This window comes from Heptranchias perlo, unplaced genomic scaffold (assembly GCF_035084215.1).
Source record: "Heptranchias perlo isolate sHepPer1 unplaced genomic scaffold, sHepPer1.hap1 HAP1_SCAFFOLD_519, whole genome shotgun sequence".
NCBI classification, from domain to species: domain Eukaryota; kingdom Metazoa; phylum Chordata; class Chondrichthyes; order Hexanchiformes; family Hexanchidae; genus Heptranchias; species Heptranchias perlo.
The window spans coordinates 16,938-39,058 of NW_027139536.1; the positions used below are offsets into that span (position 1 = coordinate 16,938).

Here is a 22,121-nt window from a genome sequence, read left to right on the forward strand (position 1 = left end):
AGAGTCCAGAACAAGGGGGAATAATCTTAAAATTAGAGCTCGGCCGTTCAGGGGTGATGTCAGGAAGCATTTCTTCACACAAAGGGGAGTGGGAATCTGGAACTCTCTCCCCCAAAAGGCTGTGGATGCTGGGGGTCAATTGGAGCTTTCAAGACTGAGATCGATAGATTTTTCTTGGGTATCGAGGGATACGGAGCAAAGGCGGGTAAATAGAATTTAGATATAGATCAGCCATGATCTAATTGAATGGCGGAACAGGCTCGAGGGACTGAATGGCCTCCTCCTGTTCCGATGTAACAAGCTCGAGGGGCTGAATGGCCTCCTCCTGTTCCTATGTAACAGGTTTGAGGGGCTGAATGGCCTCCTGCTTGTTTAATATTTGCTGGAGATTCTCATTCTTTCTCCAGTCAGGTTTCCGTTCTCTTGAAACCTCCCTGTGCTCGGCTCATTACTGAAATGTTTAAACACAAACACCAGGTGCAGAGTTCTGGGTTTTATTAACATGAACAAACATTCATTTCCACCGGCTCAGATTCTCTGTAATTACATTTCGACGCTTAGAATCCCATCGAGCTCCCTGGGAAGATGTGGACTTAAAACACCATTCGTTTATTAAATTGATTCTGGGGATGTGGGCGTCGCTGGCAAGGCCGGCATTTATTGCCCATCCCTAGTTGCCCTGAGAAGGTGGTGCTGGGCCTTCTTCTTGAACCACTGGGAGCGGGTTTGATACAAACTGAGTGTTTTGCTCGATCACTTCAGAGGGAGGTTAAGGGTCAACCACGTTGGTGTGGGACTGGAGTCACAGATAGGCCCAGACCGGGTAAGGACGGCAGGTTTCCTTCCCTAAAGGACATTAGTGAACCAGTTGGGTTTTTACGACAATCCGACAGTTTCATGGTCACTTTTACTGAGACCAGATTTTTATTTCCAGATTTATTTAAACTGAATAAAAGCATACGGGATTCTGGGCTTTATAAACAGAGGCAGAGAGGACAAAAGCAAGGAGGTTATGCTAAACTTTTATAAATCACTGGTCAGGCCTCAGCTGGAGAATTGTGTCCAATTCTGGGCACCGCACTTTAGGAAGGATGTCAAGGCCTTGGAGAGGGTGCAGAGGAGATTTACCCGAATGGGACCAGGGATGAGGGAGTTCAATAATGTGGAGAGACTGGAGAAGCTGGGATTGTTCTCCTGAGAGCAGAGAAGGTTAAGGGGAGATTTAATAGAGGTGTTCAAATCATGAAGGGTTTTGATTCAGTAAATAAGGAGAAACTGTTTCCAGTGGCAGGAGGGTCGGTAACCAGAGGACACAGATTTAAGGTAATTCGCAAAAGAACCAGAGGGGAGATGAGGAGAAATTTTTTTATGCAGTGAGTTGTTCTGATCTGGAATGTGCTGCCTGAAAGGGCGGTGGAAGCAGATTCAATAATAACTTTCAAAAGGGAATTGGATTAATACTTGAGAGGAAAAATTTACAGGACTATGGGGAAAGAGCAGGGGAGTGGGACTAATTGGATAGGTCTTTCAAAGAGCCGGCACAGGCACGATGGGCCGAATGGCCTCCTTCTTTGCTGTAAAATTCTACGATTCTATGAATGCAAATTCTCAAACTGCCCATGGTGGGATTTGAACTCACGATCTCTGGATTATTCGGCCAATAACAGGCTTGATGGACCAGCTGGTCCTTTCCTGCCCGTCATTTCCATGTTTGTAACAAAATCACCACATCACCGGACCCCTTTTCTGGGAGAAATTTCTGGAGAACACGGAACCGAATCACTTGACTCGGCTCAAAGAAGAGAAGCCGACACTTCCCGTTAACATTCACCAGCTGTCGAGACTCGCTGGGATTTTCATAATTGGTGCTCGGATTTAGAAATAATTGGCTGTCAGACTTTTAGCCGAGTGAGTCACACAGACTGTGTTTCTCCAGAAGTAGTGATGTTCCTCCCTTTAAGTCGACAGTTCGAGCAAACCTCACAACACAGGTAGAGAATTCGCTGAGACAAGGATTCCTGGTTAACCACATCCTCCTTCAAACTCATGGACAGTGAGTGAATTTAAAGGGAGCAAAATAGTGAGGTAATCCCGTCACTTTATAAATCATTGGTGCGACCGCACGTAGAATAAAGTGTACAGTTCATAGAATACAGTGTACAGTTCATGGAACACAGTGTACAGATCACAGAATACCGTGTACAGATCTTCGAATAACCATGTACAGATGTTAGAACACCGTGTACAGATGCTAGAACACTGTGTACAGATGTTAGAACACCGTGGCAGTTCTGGTCACCACAGTACAAAAAGGATATTGCAGCTATTGAAAGGATCCAGAATGATTGAGGGGATGGATTATGAGGAGCGATTATGTCAATTGGGAATATTCTCACTGGGAAAGAGAAGGTTGAGAGGTGATCTGATTGCTGTGTTTCGGATTCTAAAGGGACTGGATAATGTCGACCATGACCAGCTGTTTCACCTTGTCCAGAACAGTAGAACCCGAGGACATGGCCTGCGCTCGAAGGGGGTCAATTCAAAACTCATCTGTGGGAACAATATTTCAGTGAGTGAGTCGTCAATCTATGGAACAGGTTCCCCAGGGAGACGGTGGGAACAGTTAGTATTGATTCACTCAAATACAAATTACATCGATTTCATTCAGAAATAATATTTTGTGATCCAGTATCTGAGTAATTTGAGACATGACGTGTGCTGAGTGTAACAGGCTCGGGAGGAACAGGGGACTTTGGACCTGTGGTTCCCAAAGCTCTCCCCCACTGGGGGTTTTCCTCACCTCATGTCTGGGTCTGTTGGAGACTCATTGATAGAGATTGATTGCTGTGATTGGTCAATAACTCCATTACCATTGGATCATGTGATTACCAGGATGGTAGAAGGTGAACGAGATCGACCTCGGTCTTTTCCCCTCCAGTAATTCCTATGGACGGCCATCAAACCAATCCCAGACAAACAGAAATACTACATTCTTCTCCCATCTGGCGTGACTCCGTCACACAGCAGACTCCGCACGGTTACAGAAACAAAACAATCCAATCACAATAAAGTCAGTCATTGACCGGGAGCCTGAAATTTACACACAGTCACAAACTGTGACGATGGGGAGGTCACGTCCGGAAATAGAGAAATTGCTGAAGCTTCTAACCGTTCGTTTTTTAACAATGTTTACAAAAGAAATGGGGGGAGAAAGGTCAGAATTGGGGTCCAGTTTAAAGGTGAATGTAGATGGGGAAATGTGGAGAGGACATGTTGGGGAGGTTGTTGAAGCTCAAGGGAGATGAGGCTCCTGGATCTGATACGTTTCATCCCAGGGGTCTGAAGGAATCGACACAAACGATTGAGAGTCTTGTGGATATTTTTCAGAGTTGACGAGACTCGGACCAAATCCCAGAGGATCAGATATGGACAAAAGAGCTGAATTCCAGAGGTGAGATGAGAGTGACTGCCCTTGACATCAAGGCAGCATTTGACCGAGTGTGGCACCAAGGAGCCCGAGTAAAATTGAAGTCAATGGGAATCAGGGGGAAAACTCTCCAGTGGCTGGAGTCATAGCTAGCACAAAAGAAGATGGAAGTGGTTGTTGGAGGCCAATCTTCTCAGCCCCAGGTCGTTGCTGCAGGAGTTCCTCAGGGAAGTGTCCTAGGCTCAACCATCTTCAGCTGCTTAATCAATGACCTTCCCTCCATCATAAGGTCAGAAATGGGTATGTTCGCTGTTGATTGCACAGTGTTCAGTTCCATTCGCAACCCCTCAGATAATGAAGCAGTCCGAGCCCGCATGCAGCAAGACCTGGACAACATCCAGGCTTGGGCTGATAAGTGGCAAGTAACATTCGCGCCAGACAAGTGCCAGGCAATGACCATCTCCAACAAGAGAGAGTCTAACCACCCTCCACTTGACATTCAACGGCATTACAATCGCAGTATCCCCCACCATCAACATCCTGGGGGTCACCATTGACCAGAAACTTATCTGGACCAGCCATGTAAATACTGTGGCTACAAGAGCAGGTCAGAGGCTTGGTATTCTGCAGCGAGTGACTCACCTCCTGACCTCCCCAAAGCCTTTCCACCATCTACAAGGCACAAGTCAGGAGTGTGATGGAATACTCTCCACTTGCCTGAATGAGTGCAGCTCCAACAACACTCAAGAAGCTCGACACCATCCAGGACAAAGCAGCCCGCTTGATTGGCACCCCATCCACCACCCTCAACATTCACTCCCTTCACCACCGGCGCACTGTGGCTGCAGTGTGTACCATCCACAGGATGCACTGCAGCAACTCGCCAAGGCTTCTTCGACAGCACCTCCCAAATCCGCGACCTCTACCACCTTGAAGGACAAGAGCAGCAGGCACATGGGAACAACACCACCTGCATGTTCCCCTCCAAGTCACATACCATCCCGACTTGGAAATATATCGCCGTTCCTTCATCGTCGCTGGGTCAAAATCCTGGAACTCCCTTCTTAACAGCACTGTGGGAGAACCTTCACCACACGGACTGCAGCGGTTCAAGAAGGTGGCTCACCACCACCTTCTCAAGGGCAATTAGGGATGGGCAATAAATGCCGGCCTCGCCAGTGACGCCCACATCCCATGAACGAATAAATTTAAAAAAAGAAAATCCCAAATGTGAGTCCCAGAAAGGGACGAGGGATGAACCATCAAATCACAGACCCACAAGCTTTACTTCCAGTGTTGGGAAAGTGTTTGAAAGTATTGGGAGGGAGAATATAAGGGTCATCTTGTGAGACATGAGCTAATTCGAGACAATGGGAGGTGGTGCTTGGCTTATTGATTGGATTTCTTTGAGGAGATGACGGACCGAGTAGATCGGGGGAGACGGTGGATGTTGTCTCCCCAGGATTCAGGAAGACATTTAACAATGTCCCAAATAATAGGCAACAACATAAGGTCCAAGCCCACGGGACAGATGGGAATGGATTAAACTGGATTGGGATATGATTGGAAGATAATGAGTATTGGGGGATGGGCAGGTCTCTGATTGGCCAACAGTTACCAGGGGAGTGTCACAAGGTTCAGTGTCGGGGCCGCTGTTTATAATTTTTATAAATGATTTAGAGGAAGGAATTGTGTCCAAATTTTCAGACGATACCAACTTGGGAGCAGTGGAAAATGATGAATATCAATGGGAACAAATTCAAAAGGATCTTGACAAGTTCGATCAATGGGCGGAGAAATGGCAAATCCAGTTTAATACAGAGAAATGTAAGGTCATGAGATTGGGCAGAGGGAAGGTTGATGTGGATTGTGTGCTAAATGGGAATGTACTTGAGGTGTTGGAGCAGGAGAGAGATCTCGGGGTCTGAGTGGACAGGTCACTGAAACCATCAGCACAATGTTCCCAGGCTGTTAAACAAACAATCAGAATATTGGGGGTCACAGCACGGGGTTATACTGGCGCAGTGGGCAGCACTCTCGCCTCTGAGTCAGACAGTCGTGGGTTCAAGACCTACTCCAGAGACTTGAGCTCCATAATCTAGGCCGACATCCCCAGGGCAGTACTGAGGGAATGCTGCACTGTCGGAGGTGCCGTCTTTTGGATGAGACATTAAACCGAGGCCCTGCCTGCCCTCTCAGGTGGACGTAAAAGATCCCATTTCACTATTCGAAGAAAAGCAGAGGCGTTCTCCCCGGTCAATATTTATCCTCAACCAAGACCTAAAACAGATTATCTGGTCATTTATCTCATTGCTGTTTGTGGGATCTTGCTGTGCGCAAATTGGCTGCCGCATTTCCTACATTACAACAGTGACTACACTTCAAAAAAGTATTTAATTTGCTGTGAAGCTTTGGGACATCCTGAGGTCCTGAAAGGTGTGATAGAAACACAAGTCTCTCTGTCTTCCTTTCTTTCACAGCCCTGCAATTGTTTCCTTTTCAAGTATTTATCCAATTCTCCTTCGAAAGTTATTATTGAATCTGCTTCCACCGCCCTTTCAGGCAGCGCATTCCAGATCAGAACAACTTGCTGTCTAAAAAAATTCTCATCTCCCTCCTGGCTTTTTTGCCAATTCCCTTCAATCTGTGTCCTCTGGTTACCGACCCTCCCACCACTGGAAACAGTTTCTCCTTATTCACTCCATCAAAACCCCTCATAATATTGAATCTCCCCTTAACCTTCTCTGCTCTGAGGAGAACAATCCCAGCTTCTCCAGTCTCTCCACACCTGAATTCCCTCATCCCCGGTCCCATTCTATTGGAGACGGAGATTTTAACTCAGGAGGCGAGTGTTTGGCCCGTTTTGCCGGGGCTGAATTTTGGCCCCAATTGGGGCTGGTTTCCGATGGTCCTGTTTTCCTGCTCTCGGACACTTTTTAATTCCTCTCTCAGTATTTACCCAGTGACCTTTTCAATACTATAAATGATTCAGTATCGATCAGCACTTGTGGCAAAGCTTCCCACATTCAGATTTCAATCATCAGTGATTTTAATTCTGATTTTAAAATTCTCTTCCTCTTGTTCAAATCCCTCCCATGGCCTCTCCCCTCCCCATCTCTGTAACCTCCTCCAGCCCCAAACCCCTCCCTATCTCTGTAACCCCCTCCAGCCCTACACCCCTCCCTATCTCTGTAACCCCCTCCCCCCCTACACCCCTCCCTATCTCTGTGACCTCCTCCAGCCCTACACCCCTCCCTATCTCTGTAACCCCCTCCAGCCCAACACCCCTCCCTATCTCTGTAACCTCCTCCAGCCCTACAACCCTCCCTATCTCTGTAACCCCCTCCAGCCCTACACCCCTCCCTATCTCTGTCACCCCCTCCAGCCCTACACCCCTCCCTATCTCTGTAACCTCCTCCAGCCCTACAACCCTCCCTATCTCTGTAACCCCCTCCAGCCCTACACCCTCCGAGATCTCTGCACTCCTCCAATTCTGGCCTCTTGTCCATCCCGCAATTCCTTCACCCCACCATTGGCGGCCGTGCCTTCAGCTGTCTAGACCCTGAGCTCTGGAATTCCCCCCCTAAACCTCTCCCCCCCTCTCTCCTCCTTTAAGACCTCCTTAAAACCAACGTCTTTGACCAAGCTTTTGGTCTCCTGTGCTAATATCTCCTTCTTTGGCTCGGTGTCAATTTTTGTCTGATTTTCACTCCTGTGAAGCACCTTGGGATGTTTTACTACGTTAAAGGCGCTATATAAATGCAGGTTGTTGTTGTTGTCAGTGGAAAGAAACCCTGAAAATGCAGGAGGGAAAGGGTGAGCCCAGACATTATCCCGTCTCCTTTTCACACACGTTTATCGACCCGCGAACCAAATCGAACTGAAGGTGGACTCTGGGCACGAGGTCAGCGGGAGGTCGAAGGGTGAACGGGCAGAGAACGGGCCGTGTATTAACAAGCAAACGGCAGGTAGTCCTGCTTCTGTCCACAGCCCCACTCCTCAATGCTGACCCACAGGGGAATAAACCCAGCAACAAAGGATCATCACTCCTTTAAAGTGGAAACCTGGCCCGGTTTAAAGAGGAAGCTCATCTCATTCACATTTTAAACACAATCCACTGAAATGGAAAGTGGATTTAATTCATCCCATTTCATTTTGACTCAAACATTCAGTTTGTGAATTAATGGGATTGAGTTTCTGCTTTTTGTTGGGAAGTGTTGTGAGATTGAATCAGTCCCTCCTCCGATCTCCCATCTCCTTTGTTAAACAGTGTTAGTGACCGACTGCTTCTCATCTCCTTTCTGTGTGAGTGAGTGAGCTGGACGTGTATTGAAGGGGAGGAGAGACAGGGACAGGGTGACAGGGAGATAACTCGACCTTCCAACTCCTGCCTGGACTGAGCCTTCGACACAACAGTCAGGGTTTCTGTTGGGAAAAGCTGTCTGTTTAGAGAAGGTTGTGAGAGGGAGGGAAAAATATAACTGGGGGAGTGAGTCTAACAACAGGGCCCACAGTGTGTCCCTCAGTCCAGGGGGAGTGAACAATATAACTGGGGGAGTGAGTCTAACAACAGGGCCCACAGTGTGTCCCTCAGTCCAGGGGGAGTGAACAATATAACTGGGGGAGTGAGTCTAACAACAGGCCCCACAGTGTGTCCCTCAGTCCAGGGGGAGTGAACAATATAACTGGGGGAGTGAGTCTAACAACAGGCCCCACAGTGTGTCCCTCAGTCCAGGGGGAGTGAACAATATAACTGGGGGAGTGAGTCTAACAACAGGCCCCACAGTGTGTCCCTCAGTCCAGGGGGAGTGAACAATATAACTGGGGGAGTGAGTCTAACAACAGGCCCCACAGTGTGTCCCTCAGTCCAGGGGGAGTGAACAATATAACTGGGGGAGTGAGTCTAACAACAGGCCCCACAGTGTGTCCCTCAGTCCAGGGGGAGTGAACAATATAACTGGGGGAGTGAGTCTAACAACAGGCCCCACAGTGTGTCCCTCAGTCCAGGGGGAGTGAACAATATAACTGGGGGAGTGAGTCTAACAACAGGCCCCACAGTGTGTCCCTCAGTCCAGGGGGAGTGAACAATATAACTGGGGGAGTGAGTCTAACAACAGGCCCCACAGTGTGTCCCTCAGTCCAGGGGGAGTGAACAATATAACTGGGGGAGTGAGTCTAACAACAGGGCCCACAGTGTGTCCCTCAGTCCAGGGGGAGTGAACAATATAACTGGGGGAGTGAGTCTAACAACAGGCCCCACAGTGTGTCCCTCAGTCCAGGGGGAGTGAACAATATAACTGGGGGAGTGAGTCTAACAACAGGCCCCACAGTGTGTCCCTCAGTCCAGGGGGAGTGAACAATATAACTGGGGGAGTGAGTCTAACAACAGGCCCCACAGTGTGTCCCTCAGTCCATAGAATCATAGAATATTACAGCACAGAAGGAGGCCATTCGGTCCATCGAGCCTGTGCCGGCTCTTTGAAAGAGCGATCCAATTAGTCCCACTTCCCCGCTCTTTCCCCACAGCCCTGAAAATTTCTCCTTTTCAAGTATTTATCCAATTCCCTTTTGAAAGTTATTATTGAATCTGCTTCCACCGCCCTTTCAGGCAGCGCATTCCAGATCAGAACAACTCACTGCATTAAAAAAATTCTCCTAATTTCTGCTCTGGATTTTTCACGAATTACCTTAAATCTGTGTCCTCTGGTTCCCGACCCTCCTGCCACTGGAAACAGTTTCTCCTTATTTACTCTATCAAAACCCTTTCCGGGGGCAGGGAGTTCTGGGGAAGGGCGAAGTGCTGCAGTGGTCTGGGGGAGGGGGTCGGGGGTGAGTCAGGGTGGGTCTGGTGGGGTTGGGGTGGGGGGTGTTGGGGGTCTGGTGGGCGGATGGGGGGTTTGGGGTGGGTCTGGTGGGGTTCGGTGTGAGGTTCTGGTGGGGTTGTTGGGAGTCTGGTGGGAGATCGGGGGGGTTTGGGGTGGGTCTGGTGGGGTTCGGGGGGAGGTTCTGGTGGGGGGTGTTGGGAGTCTGGTGGGAGATCGGGGGGGTGGGTTTGGAGTGGGTCTGGTGGGGTTCAGTTGCGGGGGGGCTCTGATGCGGGGTCCGGGAGGGTCAGATATCAATGGTTCAGGGAAGGTCTCCAAATAATATACTCAAGCTGATCTTTTATTTTATTCGTTCATGGGATGTGGGCATCGCTGGCAAGGCCAGCATTTATTGCCCATCCCTATTTGCCCTCGAGAAGGTGGTGGTGAGCCGCCTTCTTGAACCGCTGCAGTCTGTGTGGTGACGGTTCTCCCACAGTGCCGTTAGGAAGGGAGTTCCAGGATTTTGACCCAGCGACGATGAAGGAACGGCGATATATTTCCAAGTCAGGATGGTGTGTGACTTGGAGGGGAACGTGCAGGAGGTGTTGTTCCCATGTGCCTGCTGCTCTTGTCCCTCTAGGTGGTAGAGGTTGCGGGTCTGGGAGGTGCTGTCGAAGAAGCCTTGGCGAGTTGCTGCAGTGCATCCTGTACACACTGCAGCCACAGTGCGCCGGTGGTGAAGGGAGTGAATGTTTAGGGTGGTGGATGGTGTGCCAATCAAGCGGGCTGCTTTGTCCTGGATGGTGTCGAGCTTCTTGAGTGTTGTTGGAGCTGCACTCATCCAGGCAAGTGGAGAGTATTCCATCACACTCCTGACTTGTGCTTTGTAGATGGTGGAAAGGCTTTGGGGAGTCAGGAGGTGAGTCACTCGCCGCAGAATACGCAGCCTCTGACCTGCTCTTGTAGCCACAGTATTTATACGGCTGGTCCAGTTAAGTTTCTAGTCAATGGTGACCCCCAGGATGTTGATGGTGGGGGATTCGGCGATGGTAATGCCATTGAATGTCAAGGGGAGGTGGTTAGACTCTCTCTTGTTGGAGATGGTCATTGCCTGGCACTTGTCCGGTGCGAATGTTACTTGCCACTTATGAGCCCAAGCCTGGATGTTGTCCAGGTCTTGCTGCATGCGGGCTCGGACTGCTCGGACTGAAACATGGGCACACTGACAGCGCACACTCGGGGCTTAATGGGTCAAATTATGAGGACAGGTTGCATAAACCAGGATTGTATTCCCTCGAGTTTAGAAGATTGAGGGGAGATCTGATCGAGGTGTTTAAAATGATAAAGGGAATCGATAGGGTAGATGGAGAGAAACTATTTCCTCTGGTGGGAGAGTCCAGAACAAGGGGGAATAATCTTAAAATTAGAGCTCGGCCGTTCAGGGGTGATGTCAGGAAGCATTTCTTCACACAAAGGGGAGTGGAAATCTGGAACTCTCTCCCCCAAAAGGCTGTGGATGCTGGGGGTCAACTGGAGCTTTCAAGACTGAGATCGATAGATTTTTGTTGGGTGAGGGTATCGAGGGATACGGAGCAAAGGCGGGTAAATGGGGTTAAGGTACAGATCAGCCATGATCTAATTGAATGGCGGAACAGGCTCGAGGGGCTGAATGGCCTCCTGCTGTTCCGATGTTCCCGACAGTGTTTGCTTCACTCACCAATGCTCCCCTCCCCTCTCCTCACACTGTCCCCTCAGTATTTCAATCAAACCTCAACCATGTTTTGTTCTCTGGAGAAGCAACTTTACATCAATTATTAACAGACTTTCCGGGGAGAGAAGGTGAGCGATATAATCAGTAACAAGGCCATGGATTCAGTTGGTCAGCTGACATTGAACATCATGTCCTGGAGATGCTGAAATATTGATCGTAACCCCTTCATTCTGCTGTCGAGAGACTTGGGTAAAATTAGTGATATTGCGGGAAGTGGAGCCCAGAATGTGAGTCAGACTGGGTGAAACCGCGGCCTTTTATATAAATATAGCCCATTCTCTGAACTCGAACCTGAGCTCCCACACTTTAGAGAAACACGTCCATCATTGGCTCTTTGTTCAGTCTGATTTTACAGCTCACAGGAAAAGATCAAAAAAATGCAGAGATTTAAAAACCTGGGCCCCGATATTAAAGGGCCTCTCGGCCCTCAGACTGGAGTCACATATAGGCCCAGACCGGGTAAGGACGGCAGGTTTCCTTCCCTCAAGGACATTAATGAACCAGTTGGGTTTTTACGACAATCCGACAGTTTCATGGTCACTTTTACTGAGACCAGATTTTTATTTCCAGATTTTTTAAACTGAACTCAAATTCTCAAACTGTCCGGGTGGGATTTGAAGTTACATTCTCTGATTCCTCGTCCTGTAACAGAACCTCGACACCACTGGATCCAAACATTATATCACCACAATAACAACCTGCATTTATATAGCGCCTTTAATGGAGTAAAACTTCCCAAAGCCCTTCACAGGAGCGATTATCAAACAAAAATTGACACCCATGTCATAGAAGGAGATATTCGGACAGGTGACCAAAAGCTTGGTCAAAGAGGTAAGTTTTGAGGAGCATCTTAAAGGAGGAGAGAGAGGTGGAGAGACGGAGAGGTCGAGGGAGGGAATTCCAGAGCTCAGGGCCCAGGCAGCTGAAGGCACGGCCGCCAATGGGGGAGTGAAGAAAATTGGGGATGGGCAAAAGGCCAGAATTGGAGGAGCGCAGAGATCTCGGAGAGTTGTAGGGTTGACGAGGTTACAGAGATCTCGGAGGGTTGTAGGGTTGGGGGAGGTTACAGAGATCTCGGAGGGTTGTAGGGTTGACGAGGTTACAGAGATCTCGGAGGGTTGTAGGGTTGGGGGAGGTTACAGAGATCTCGGAGGGTTGTAGGGTTGACGAGGTTACAGAGATCTCGGAGGGTTGTAGGGTTGACGAGGTTACAGAGATCTCGGAGGGTTGTAGGGTTGGGGGAGGTTACAGAGATCTCGGAGGGTTGTAGGGTTGGAGGAGGTTACAGAGATCTCGGAGGGTTGTAGGGTTGACGAGGTTACAGAGATCTCGGAGGGTTGTCGGGTTGGGGGAGGTTACAGAGATCTCGGAGGGTTGTAGGGTTGGGGGAGGTTACAGAGATCTCGGAGGGTTGTAGGGTTGACGAGGTTACAGAGATCTCGGAGGGTTGTAGGGTTGATGAGGTTACAGAGATCTCGGAGGGTTGTAGGGTTGACGAGGTTACAGAGATCTCGGAGGGTTGTAGGGTTGACGAGGTTACAGAGATAGGGAGGGGAGAGGCCATGGAGGGATTTGAACACGAGGATGAGAATTTTAAAATCTGCAGCATCTGTGCAGGAATTTCTGTCTTTGCACCAACACTACAGCCAGAGTCTGAATCCATTCTCACCCTGCAGTCTTTCCGTCTCACTCACCCACTCACATTGAATACTGAATCAGAGAACAGAATCAGAGAACAGAAGTTCAGGAGAGGGAACAGATTGGGAGAGAAGGAGAGAGGACACGAGTAAAAAACACAGTTACAGAATAAAAAATATACAAACTACGAGATACCGGCCGAACAACAAGGCTCCGTTTCTCAGGCGTAAACCGGCCAACTAAGGTCCCAATATGGCGGCAGGAAATTAATATTTATCCTCAACCAACATCATTAAAACAGATTATCGGGTCATTTCTCACATTGCTGTTTGTGGGATCTTGCTGTGCACAAATTGGCTGCTGCATTTCCAACATGACAACAGTGACTAAACTTCAAAATGTACCTCATTGGCTGTAAAGCGATTTGGGACGTCCTGAGGATGTGAAAGGCGCTATAGAAATGGAAGATCTTTGTTTCTTTCTTCACAGCCAATGAAGGACTTTTTTTGACCAGATCATCTGTTTTTGATGTTGGTTGAGGGATAAATATTGGCCAGGACACCGGGGAGAACTCCCCGACTCTTCCTCGAAATAGTAACTCTGGGATCGTTCACGTCCACCCGAGAGGGCAGATGGGATCTGGGTTTAACGTCTCATCCAAAAGACGGCACCTCCGACAGTGCAGCGCTCCCTCAGTACTGACCCTCCGACAGTGCAGCACTCCCTCAGTACTGACCCTCCGACAGTGCAGCACTCCCTCAGTACTGACCCTCCGACAGTGCAGCACTCCCTCAGTACTGACCCTCCGACAGTGCATCACTCCCTCAGTACTGACCCTCCGACAGTGCAGCGCTCCCTCAGTACTGACCCTCCGACAGTGCAATACTCCGGGTGGGAGGAGGCTCGTGTGGAGCATAAACACCAGTATAGACCAGTTGGGCCGAATGGCCTGTTTCTGTGCTGTACATTCTCTGTAATTCGATGTAATGACTCACTTTGATAAAGGCCATTCAGTGACCGTCCATTCCCAGCATGACACACAACAGAGACTGGGTGTGAAAGGCTTCTACTCACCAGCGTGCAGTACATCTCCGGGGTCTCTCCACACGTACTGTTGGGGGGATCCAACCTCACCCTCAGGAACCTGCTGACCAGCTCCGCCTCGGGCTGGCAGGCCATGTAATCCCAACTCCTCCCCTGGTCCCAGTGAATCTGAGTCTTACACAGGTCGTAGTGACCCCAGGACGGGAAGTGCTGTGTGGAGACAGACAGGGCTGTCCAAAGGGCCTGAAGGGGCAACAAACCGGACAGACGCATCGTTCCGACTGGACCCCCACTCAGAGAGGGGGTGATCTCGGTCTGTCTGGGGGTGATTCAGGGGGTCTCCACTCTGAGGTCTGGTGTGAACGTTCTGTGACGATCCGACTTTGACTGGACACTGATTCCAGATGTTTTTCCCCAGCGGTGTTTGCAGATATTCCAGGTGTTGGGGTTCCAGCTGTTTTTCCCAGCTGTGTTTGCGAACGTGTCAGGTGTTAGGATTCCAGCTGTTTTTCCACAGCGGTGTTTGCAGATATTCCAGGTGTTGGGATGCCAGCTGTTTTTCCACAGCGGTGTTTGCAGATATTTCAGGTGTTAGGATTCCAGCTGTTTTCCCCCCAGCTGTTCTCTGTGTCAGACAGTTGTCCTTATTCACTGATCAGTCAGTACTGGGACCCAATGAGATGACTGTGTCCTGACAAGACTCTCTCTCCCATTGATCATCTCCTCCTTCTGACATCAGCTCCCTGTTGGGAGAGAAATAAAATCAATGGATTTTGGACCAGGTTCTGCTCCTGACCTTCGAGCCCAATCCTCAGACTCACACTGCCCATTAACAGCCAATCCCCGCACTCTGACTAATCCAATCCGAGTGCCTGGATTTGAGACTTTATCTCGATTTCGATGAGATGAAGATTTCAACTCAACTCCCAGGATTCTGATCGAGATAAAAATAAATCTTGTGATGGGATTTTCCCGTTAAATCTCGGCCACTATTGAAAAGCTCACTGATTAAATAGAACACACTGGAGTTTGAGGGATTAAGGATATTATTCATTATCTGATTATAAACGCACTGATTTACTGCAACATTCAGAAATTACAGACAATCAAAAGATCCTTTCAGACAACACCAGATCTAGACTCTGGATCCCTGATCATCAGGACCACACTGCCCAGAATCAATGGTTACCGCCTTTTATTAGTTTTAATATAAACCAATAACTGCAGACACTGAGAACCAGTGAGTGTGACGGAGCCGGGTCACCTATTGGCTGGAGTGAGGATTAAAGTGAAACAGCTTTGTTTAATTTTAAAATGTGAGAGTCTCCAGCCCTTCAATTCAATGACAAGGAATCGAGGTTCCCACTCAAACACTTTCTATTGGCTCTCTCTGTGCAGGACTTTGTTTGAGCAGCTTTGGGACTTTCACATCCTCAGGACGTCCCAAATTGTTTACAGCCAATGAAATACTTTATTGAAGTGTAGTCACTGTTGTAATGTAGGCAGCCAATTTGTGCACAGCAAGATCCCACAAACAGTAATGAGATAAATGACCAGATAATCTGTTTTTTCACAATGTTGGTTGAGGGATAAATATTGGCCAGGACACCAGGGAGAACTCCCCTGCTCTTCTTTGAAATAGTGCTATGGAATCATCGACATCAACCTGAGAGGGCAGACGGGGTCTCAGTTTAACATCTCAGCCGAAAAACGGCACCTCCGACAGTGCAGCACTCCCTCAGTACTGGCCCTCCGACAGTGCAGCACTCCCTCAGTACTGACCCTCTGACAATGCACCACTCCCTCAGGACTGACCCTCCGACAGTGCAGCTCTCCCTCAGTACTGACCCTCCGACAATGCAGCACTCCCTCAGTACTGACCCTCCGACAGTGCAGCACTCCCTCAGTACTGACCCTCCGACAGTGCAGCACTCCCTCAGTACTGACCCTCCGACAGTGCAGCACTCCCTCAGTACTGACCCTCCGACAGTGCAGCGCTCCCTCAGTACTGACCCTCCGACAGTGCAGCACTCCCTCAGTGCTGACCCTCCGACAGTGCAGCACTCCCTCAGTACTGACCCTCCGACAGTCCAGCACTCCATCAGTACTGACCCTCCGACAGTCCAGCACTCCCTCAGTACTGCACCGGGAGTGTCGGCCTGGATTCAGTGCTCGAGTCTCTGGAGTGGGACTTGAGTCAGCACCTTCGGGAGAGGTGAGGAGGAGCTGCAAAAGCAAAAATATTCCCCTCCCTCCATCATCTCACCTCAATCTCAGCAGCTCCTCACACGGGAAAAGTGAAATTATTCTCATTCTCTTTTTAAAAGTGGCCCCAATAAAAACTCACAAACTCTGGGTTTGATGTCCCTCCCGTGGACCATTTTACGACACAATGTGTTACTCTGGACTCTGACTGATATACAGACTTGTAACTGGGATATTTATAACCCATTTTCTATAATAAATACTACGGCCTTTTATAAGCTGCTCCACTGTGAGCAGAAATAGTCTCCGAACGTCACCCTTCCTCCCCCGGAATGCTGTTCCCCTTCAGCTCGATCCTCACAATCCACACTCATCTTCTGGCTCCTACGTCACACCACCTGCTCGTAGGGTTTGTGAATCTTTAGAATTCTCTCCCCCAGAGGGCTGTGGATGCTCAGTCGTTGAGAATATTCAAGACTGAGATCGATAGATTTTTGGACACTGAGGGAATCAAGGGATATGGGGATCAGGCGGGAAAGTGGAGTTGAGGTCGAAGATCAGCCATGATGTGATTGAATGGTGGAGCAGGCTCGAGGGGCCGAATGGCCTACTCCTGCTCCTATTTGTTGTGTTATGTTCTTATGTAACCCCAACAACAACTTGCATTTATATAGCACCTTTAACGTAGTAAAACGTCCCAAGGAACTTCACAGGAGCGATTATCAAATAAAATTTGACACTGAGTCACATCAGGAGGTATTCGGACAGGTGATCAAAAGCTTGGTCAAAGAGGTGGGTTTTAAGGAGGGTCTTAAAGGAGGAGAGAGAGGGGGAGAGGGGGAGAGGTTTAGGGAGGGAATTCCAGAGCTTAGGGCCTGGACAGCTGAAGGCACGGCCGCCAATGGAGGGGTGAAGGGAGTGGGGGATGGACAAGAGGCCAGAGTTGGAGGAACGCGGAGATCTCGGAGGGTGGGAGGGCTGGAGGGTCTCACAGTCGGACATCACTAGAGTTTGATGAGGTTTTGATATATTGGGCCTAGTTTAGGAGAGATTTGTTTCAGTGATCACATTATCTTCACAAGCTGCAGATCAATAGGAATAATTACACCTCGATAACAGGCGAGTTGGGGTTGAATTTATTGGCAGCTCAGAGCTGAGGGGAGTGTGAATCTTGCCCAGTGGCTGGTTCGGGGATGTGGGCTGGTTTGATGCCCTCGCTCTGGAAACTCTGCTGTGATTTAGAAATGAAATGAAATGTTGTGAGAAGTGAATCTGATCCCAGACAGGAGCATTAAACACACGGCGGGGGGAACAGGACAAGTTCAGCACCGGCCGCTCATCAAAAACTCATTTCATCAACGCTGATTTAAGGCTCATCCAATCCCATTGTTTGTGTGTTCAGGATTATTTCTTTATCAACCATTAAATAAAGAAAGCTCCTTCTGCATCTCGAATCGTTTATAAAGTCAGACAATGTGGGAAGGAGTGAGTTGGGGGAGACGCTCAGTGAAAGGAAATTGTCCCCAAAACTGGGGGTGGTCCAGGGTGTGAGACTGGGCCGGACCGGCAGGGGGCCCTGTTCCAGCCCGGGGGAAATGGGAATCAGAGTTTGTGGGTGTTGGAGATTGTCAGATTGCAGGAAGCAGCATATCCCACCCTGGACCGTACACAGAGCCCGTACAGTGTACACAGAGGCCGTACACCGCGCACAGAGCCCGTACACCGCGCACAGAGCCCGTACACCGCGCACAGAGCCCGTACACCGCGCACAGAGCCCGTACACCGCGCACAGAGCCCGTACACCGCGCACAGAGCCCGTACACCGCGCACAGAGCCCGTACACCGCGCACAGAGCCCGTACACCGCGCACAGAGCCCGTACACCTCGCACAGAGCCCTGTACACCGTACACAGAGCCCGTACACTGTACACAGAGCCCTGTACACCGTACACAGAGCCCGTACACTGCACACAGAGCCTGTACACCTCGCACAGAGCCCTGTACACCGAGCCCGTACACAGTACACAGAGTCCGCACACCGTACACAGAGCCTGTACACCGCACAGAGCCCTATACACTGTACACAGAGCCCTATACACTGTACACAGAGCCCTATACACCGTACACAGAGCCCTATACACCGTACACAGAGCCTGTACACCATACACAGAGCCTGTACACTGTACACAGAGCCCTATACACTGTACACAGAGTCCTATACACTGTACACAGAGCCCGTACACTGTACACAGAGCCCGTACACTGTACACAGAGCCCTATACACCGTACACAGAGCCTGTACACCATACACAGAGCCTATACACCATACACAGAGCCTGTACACTGTACACAGAGCCTGTACACCGTACACAGAGCCTGTACACTGTACACAGAGCCTGTACACTGTACACAGAGCCTGTACACTGTACACAGAGCCCTATACACTGTACACAGAGCCTGTACACTGTACACAGAGCCCTATACACTGTACACAGAGCCTGTACACTGTACACAGAGCCTGTACACTGTACACAGAGCCTGTACACAGAGCCCCATACACTGTACACAGAGCCTGTACACTGTACACAGAGCCTGTACACTGTACACAGAGCCCCATACACTGTACACAGAGCCTGTACACTGTACACAGAGCCTGTACAAAGAGCCCCATACACTGCACACAGAGCCCCATACAATGTACACAGACCCTCCTATACAATGTACACAGACCCCCCTATACAATGTACACAGACCCCCCTATACAATGTACACAGACCCTCCTATACAATGTACACAGACCCTCCTATACAATGTACACAGACCCCCCTATACAATGTACACAGACCCCCCTATACAATGTACACAGACCCTCCTATACAATGTACACAGACCCCCCTATACAATGTACACAGACCCCCCTATACAATGTACACAGACCCCCCTATACAATGTACACAGACCCCCCTATACAATGTACACAGACCCTCCTATACAATGTACACAGACCCCCCTATACAATGTACACAGACCCCCCTATACAATGTACACAGACCCCACTATACAATGTACACAGACCCCCCTATACAATGTACACAGACCCTCCTATACAATGTACACAGACCCCCCTATACAATGTACACAGACCCTCCTATACACTGTACACAGACCCCCCTATACAATGTACACAGACCCCCCTATACAATGTACACAGACCCTCCTATACAATGTACACAGACCCCCCTATACAATGTACACAGACCCCCCTATACAATGTACACAGACCCCCCTATACAATGTACACAGACCCCACTATACAATGTACACAGACCCCCCTATACAATGTACACAGACCCTCCTATACAATGTACACAGACCCCCCTATACAATGTACACAGACCCTCCTATACACTGTACACAGACCGCCCTATACAATGTACACAGACCCCCCTATACAATGTACACAGACCCCCCTATACAATGTACACAGACCCCCTATACAATGTACACAGACCCCCCTATACAATGTACACAGACCCCCCTATACAATGTACACAGACCCCCCTATACAATGTACACAGACTCTCCTATACAATGTACACAGACCCCCCTATACAATGTACACAGACCCTCCTATACAATGTACACAGACCCCCCTATACAATGTACACAGACCCCCCCCTATACAATGTACACAGACCCCCCTATACAATGTACACAGACCCTATACAATGTACACAGACCCCCCTATACAATGTACACAGACCCCCCTATACAATGTACACAGACCCCCCTATACAATGTACACAGACCCCCCTATACAATGTACACAGACCCCCTATACAATGTACACAGACCCCCCTATACAATGTACACAGACCCTCCTATACAATGTACACAGACCCCCTATACAATGTACACAGACCCCCCTATACAATGTACACAGACCCTCCTATACAATGTACACAGACCCTCCTATACAATGTACACAGACCCCCCTATACAATGTACACAGACCCCCCTATACAATGTACACAGACCCTATACAATGTACACAGACCCCCCTATACAATGTACACAGACCCCCCTATACAATGTACACAGACCCCCCTATACAATGTACACAGACCCCCCTATACAATGTACACAGACCCCCTATACAATGTACACAGACCCCCCTATACAATGTACACAGACCCTCCTATACAATGTACACAGACCCTATACAATGTACACAGACCCCCCTATACAATGTACACAGACCCCCCTATACAATGTACACAGACCCTATACAATGTACACAGACCCTCCTATACAATGTACACAGACCCTATACAATGTACACAGACCCCCCTATACAATGTACACAGACCCCCCTATACAATGTACACAGACCCCCCTATACAATGTACACAGACCCTATACAATGTACACAGACCCTATACAATGTACACAGACCCCCCTATACAATGTACACAGACCCTCCTATACAATGTACACAGACCCTATACAATGTACACAGACCCCCCTATACAATGTACACAGACCCTCCTATACAATGTACACAGACCCCCCTATACAATGTACACAGACCCTCCTATACAATGTACACAGACCCTCCTATACAATGTACACAGACCCTCCTACCGGGGGGACATGTCCAGAGTCTCACTTACACTGGCCGAGATCAGCGCCCTCCGATCAGGGACCGAGCTCCGCATTCCTCAGGACGGAGCCTCTTCAATCGGGTCCGATGACTTTAGCAGAGAAACCGGATTAAAGTTGATTTTGCGGCCGCGGGATTTGCTGACAGGAAATAAATCCCGAAATAAAATGATCGACTCGGTCCTGGGATCGACCCGTCTGCAGAGAGCGGGTGGAGGGGGAGAATCCGAGTCCCGTTTGATGGGTGTGATGGGGACATGTGTTGGGTGTTGGCGGATTGTGAGACTGAGAGATGGGATCGGCAATTAGACCATCACAAGGAGAGGGAGGGGGAATAGATGGGGAGAGAGGGGGGAATAGATGGGGAGAGAGGGGGGGGAATAGATGGGGAGAGAGACCGGCCCGGTCCCGGAGAGATTCACAGAGAGAGAAATAAAATCTCAATCCAGGAGCAGATACAGACTGGAAACATCAACCCACCTGAGGCTTCCCCGCGGTCCTAAAGCCCGCCGAGTTACTCTGACCAATGGTCCCACCTGAGGCTCCCCCGCGGTCCTAAAGCCCGCCGACTTACTCTGCCCGATTGTCCCACCTGAGGCTTCCCCGCGGTCCTAAAGCCCGCTGCGTTAAACTATTGGATTTCATTAACACTCAAATTTGTTCGAATCAAAATGAATCCGATATTCAGCCCGGATTTGGGCTTGTGTGTTCTACTGTTGCTGATAAATACGAATAAAGATACTACAAGAAATGTGAAGTAATTACAGTTTTAATAATATGGGGGAGGGGAGGTGAAAGTCCAGGGCTGGGATTTGATGTCTGTTTCACTTCAGGGATTGGTCCTGTTGCTGTTTACAACATTCCCAGGTCGGGTTGCCAACCCTCCAGGATTGTCCTGGAGTCTCCAGGAAAAAATATTAATCTCCAGGACACCGCTGCAAGCAAACCAGGGAAGAAACATCATGGGGGCATTAAAAAATGGTACGTTGTTTACATTTTCTTTGAGTATTTTCATTTATTAATTGTAAAAATATTGGCGATGGCAGAAATTGGTTGTTTGACTGACAGTCAAGAATCATCCAATCGGGTAACAAAGAGTCTGTTCACTTTCCGCTAGGTGTGGGATGGACGTGTCGGGTGACCAATGGCGGGAGTGTGGAGGCGGGTCGTCATGAGGATGGATGTGTTGGGTGACCAATGGCGGGAGTGCGGGGGGAGGTTCCCATGTATGGACGTATCAGGCGACCAAAGGAGGGAGTGTGGGACTGGGCGTTGTTAAGATGGACGTGTCGAGCGACCAATGGTGGGGGTGAGGGGGTGGGGAGTCACACGGATGGATGTGTCGGACGACCAATGGCGGGAGATTGGGGGTGGGGTGTTTGGAGGTGCGAGGTCATGTGATGAAACCTCCAGGAACATGTCCAACCAGAGTTGCCGACCCTATTCCCGGGAGAGCTGACTGATGCTCCATCTATACAGGGCTATGGGGAAAGAGCAGGGGAGTGGAATTAATTGGACAGCTCTTTCAAAGAGCCGGCACAGGCATGATGGGCCGAAAGGCCTCCTC

At 49.3% G+C, this 22,121-nt stretch overlaps 1 protein-coding gene across 1 annotated transcript in view; it reads right to left on the minus strand.

Moving 5' to 3' along the window:
- LOC137314510 (netrin-G1-like) overlaps positions 1 to 14,002 on the minus strand; it is a 28,785-nt gene extending 14,783 nt beyond the window's left edge. Inside the window, exon 1 of the mRNA XM_067979823.1 lies at positions 13,718 to 14,002. Within this exon, the coding sequence (XP_067835924.1) occupies positions 13,718 to 13,960 (243 nt within the window). The 5' untranslated portion in view covers positions 13,961 to 14,002. The remainder of the gene's footprint in view (positions 1 to 13,717) is intronic.
- Positions 14,003 to 22,121: the final 8,119 nt, after the last annotated feature.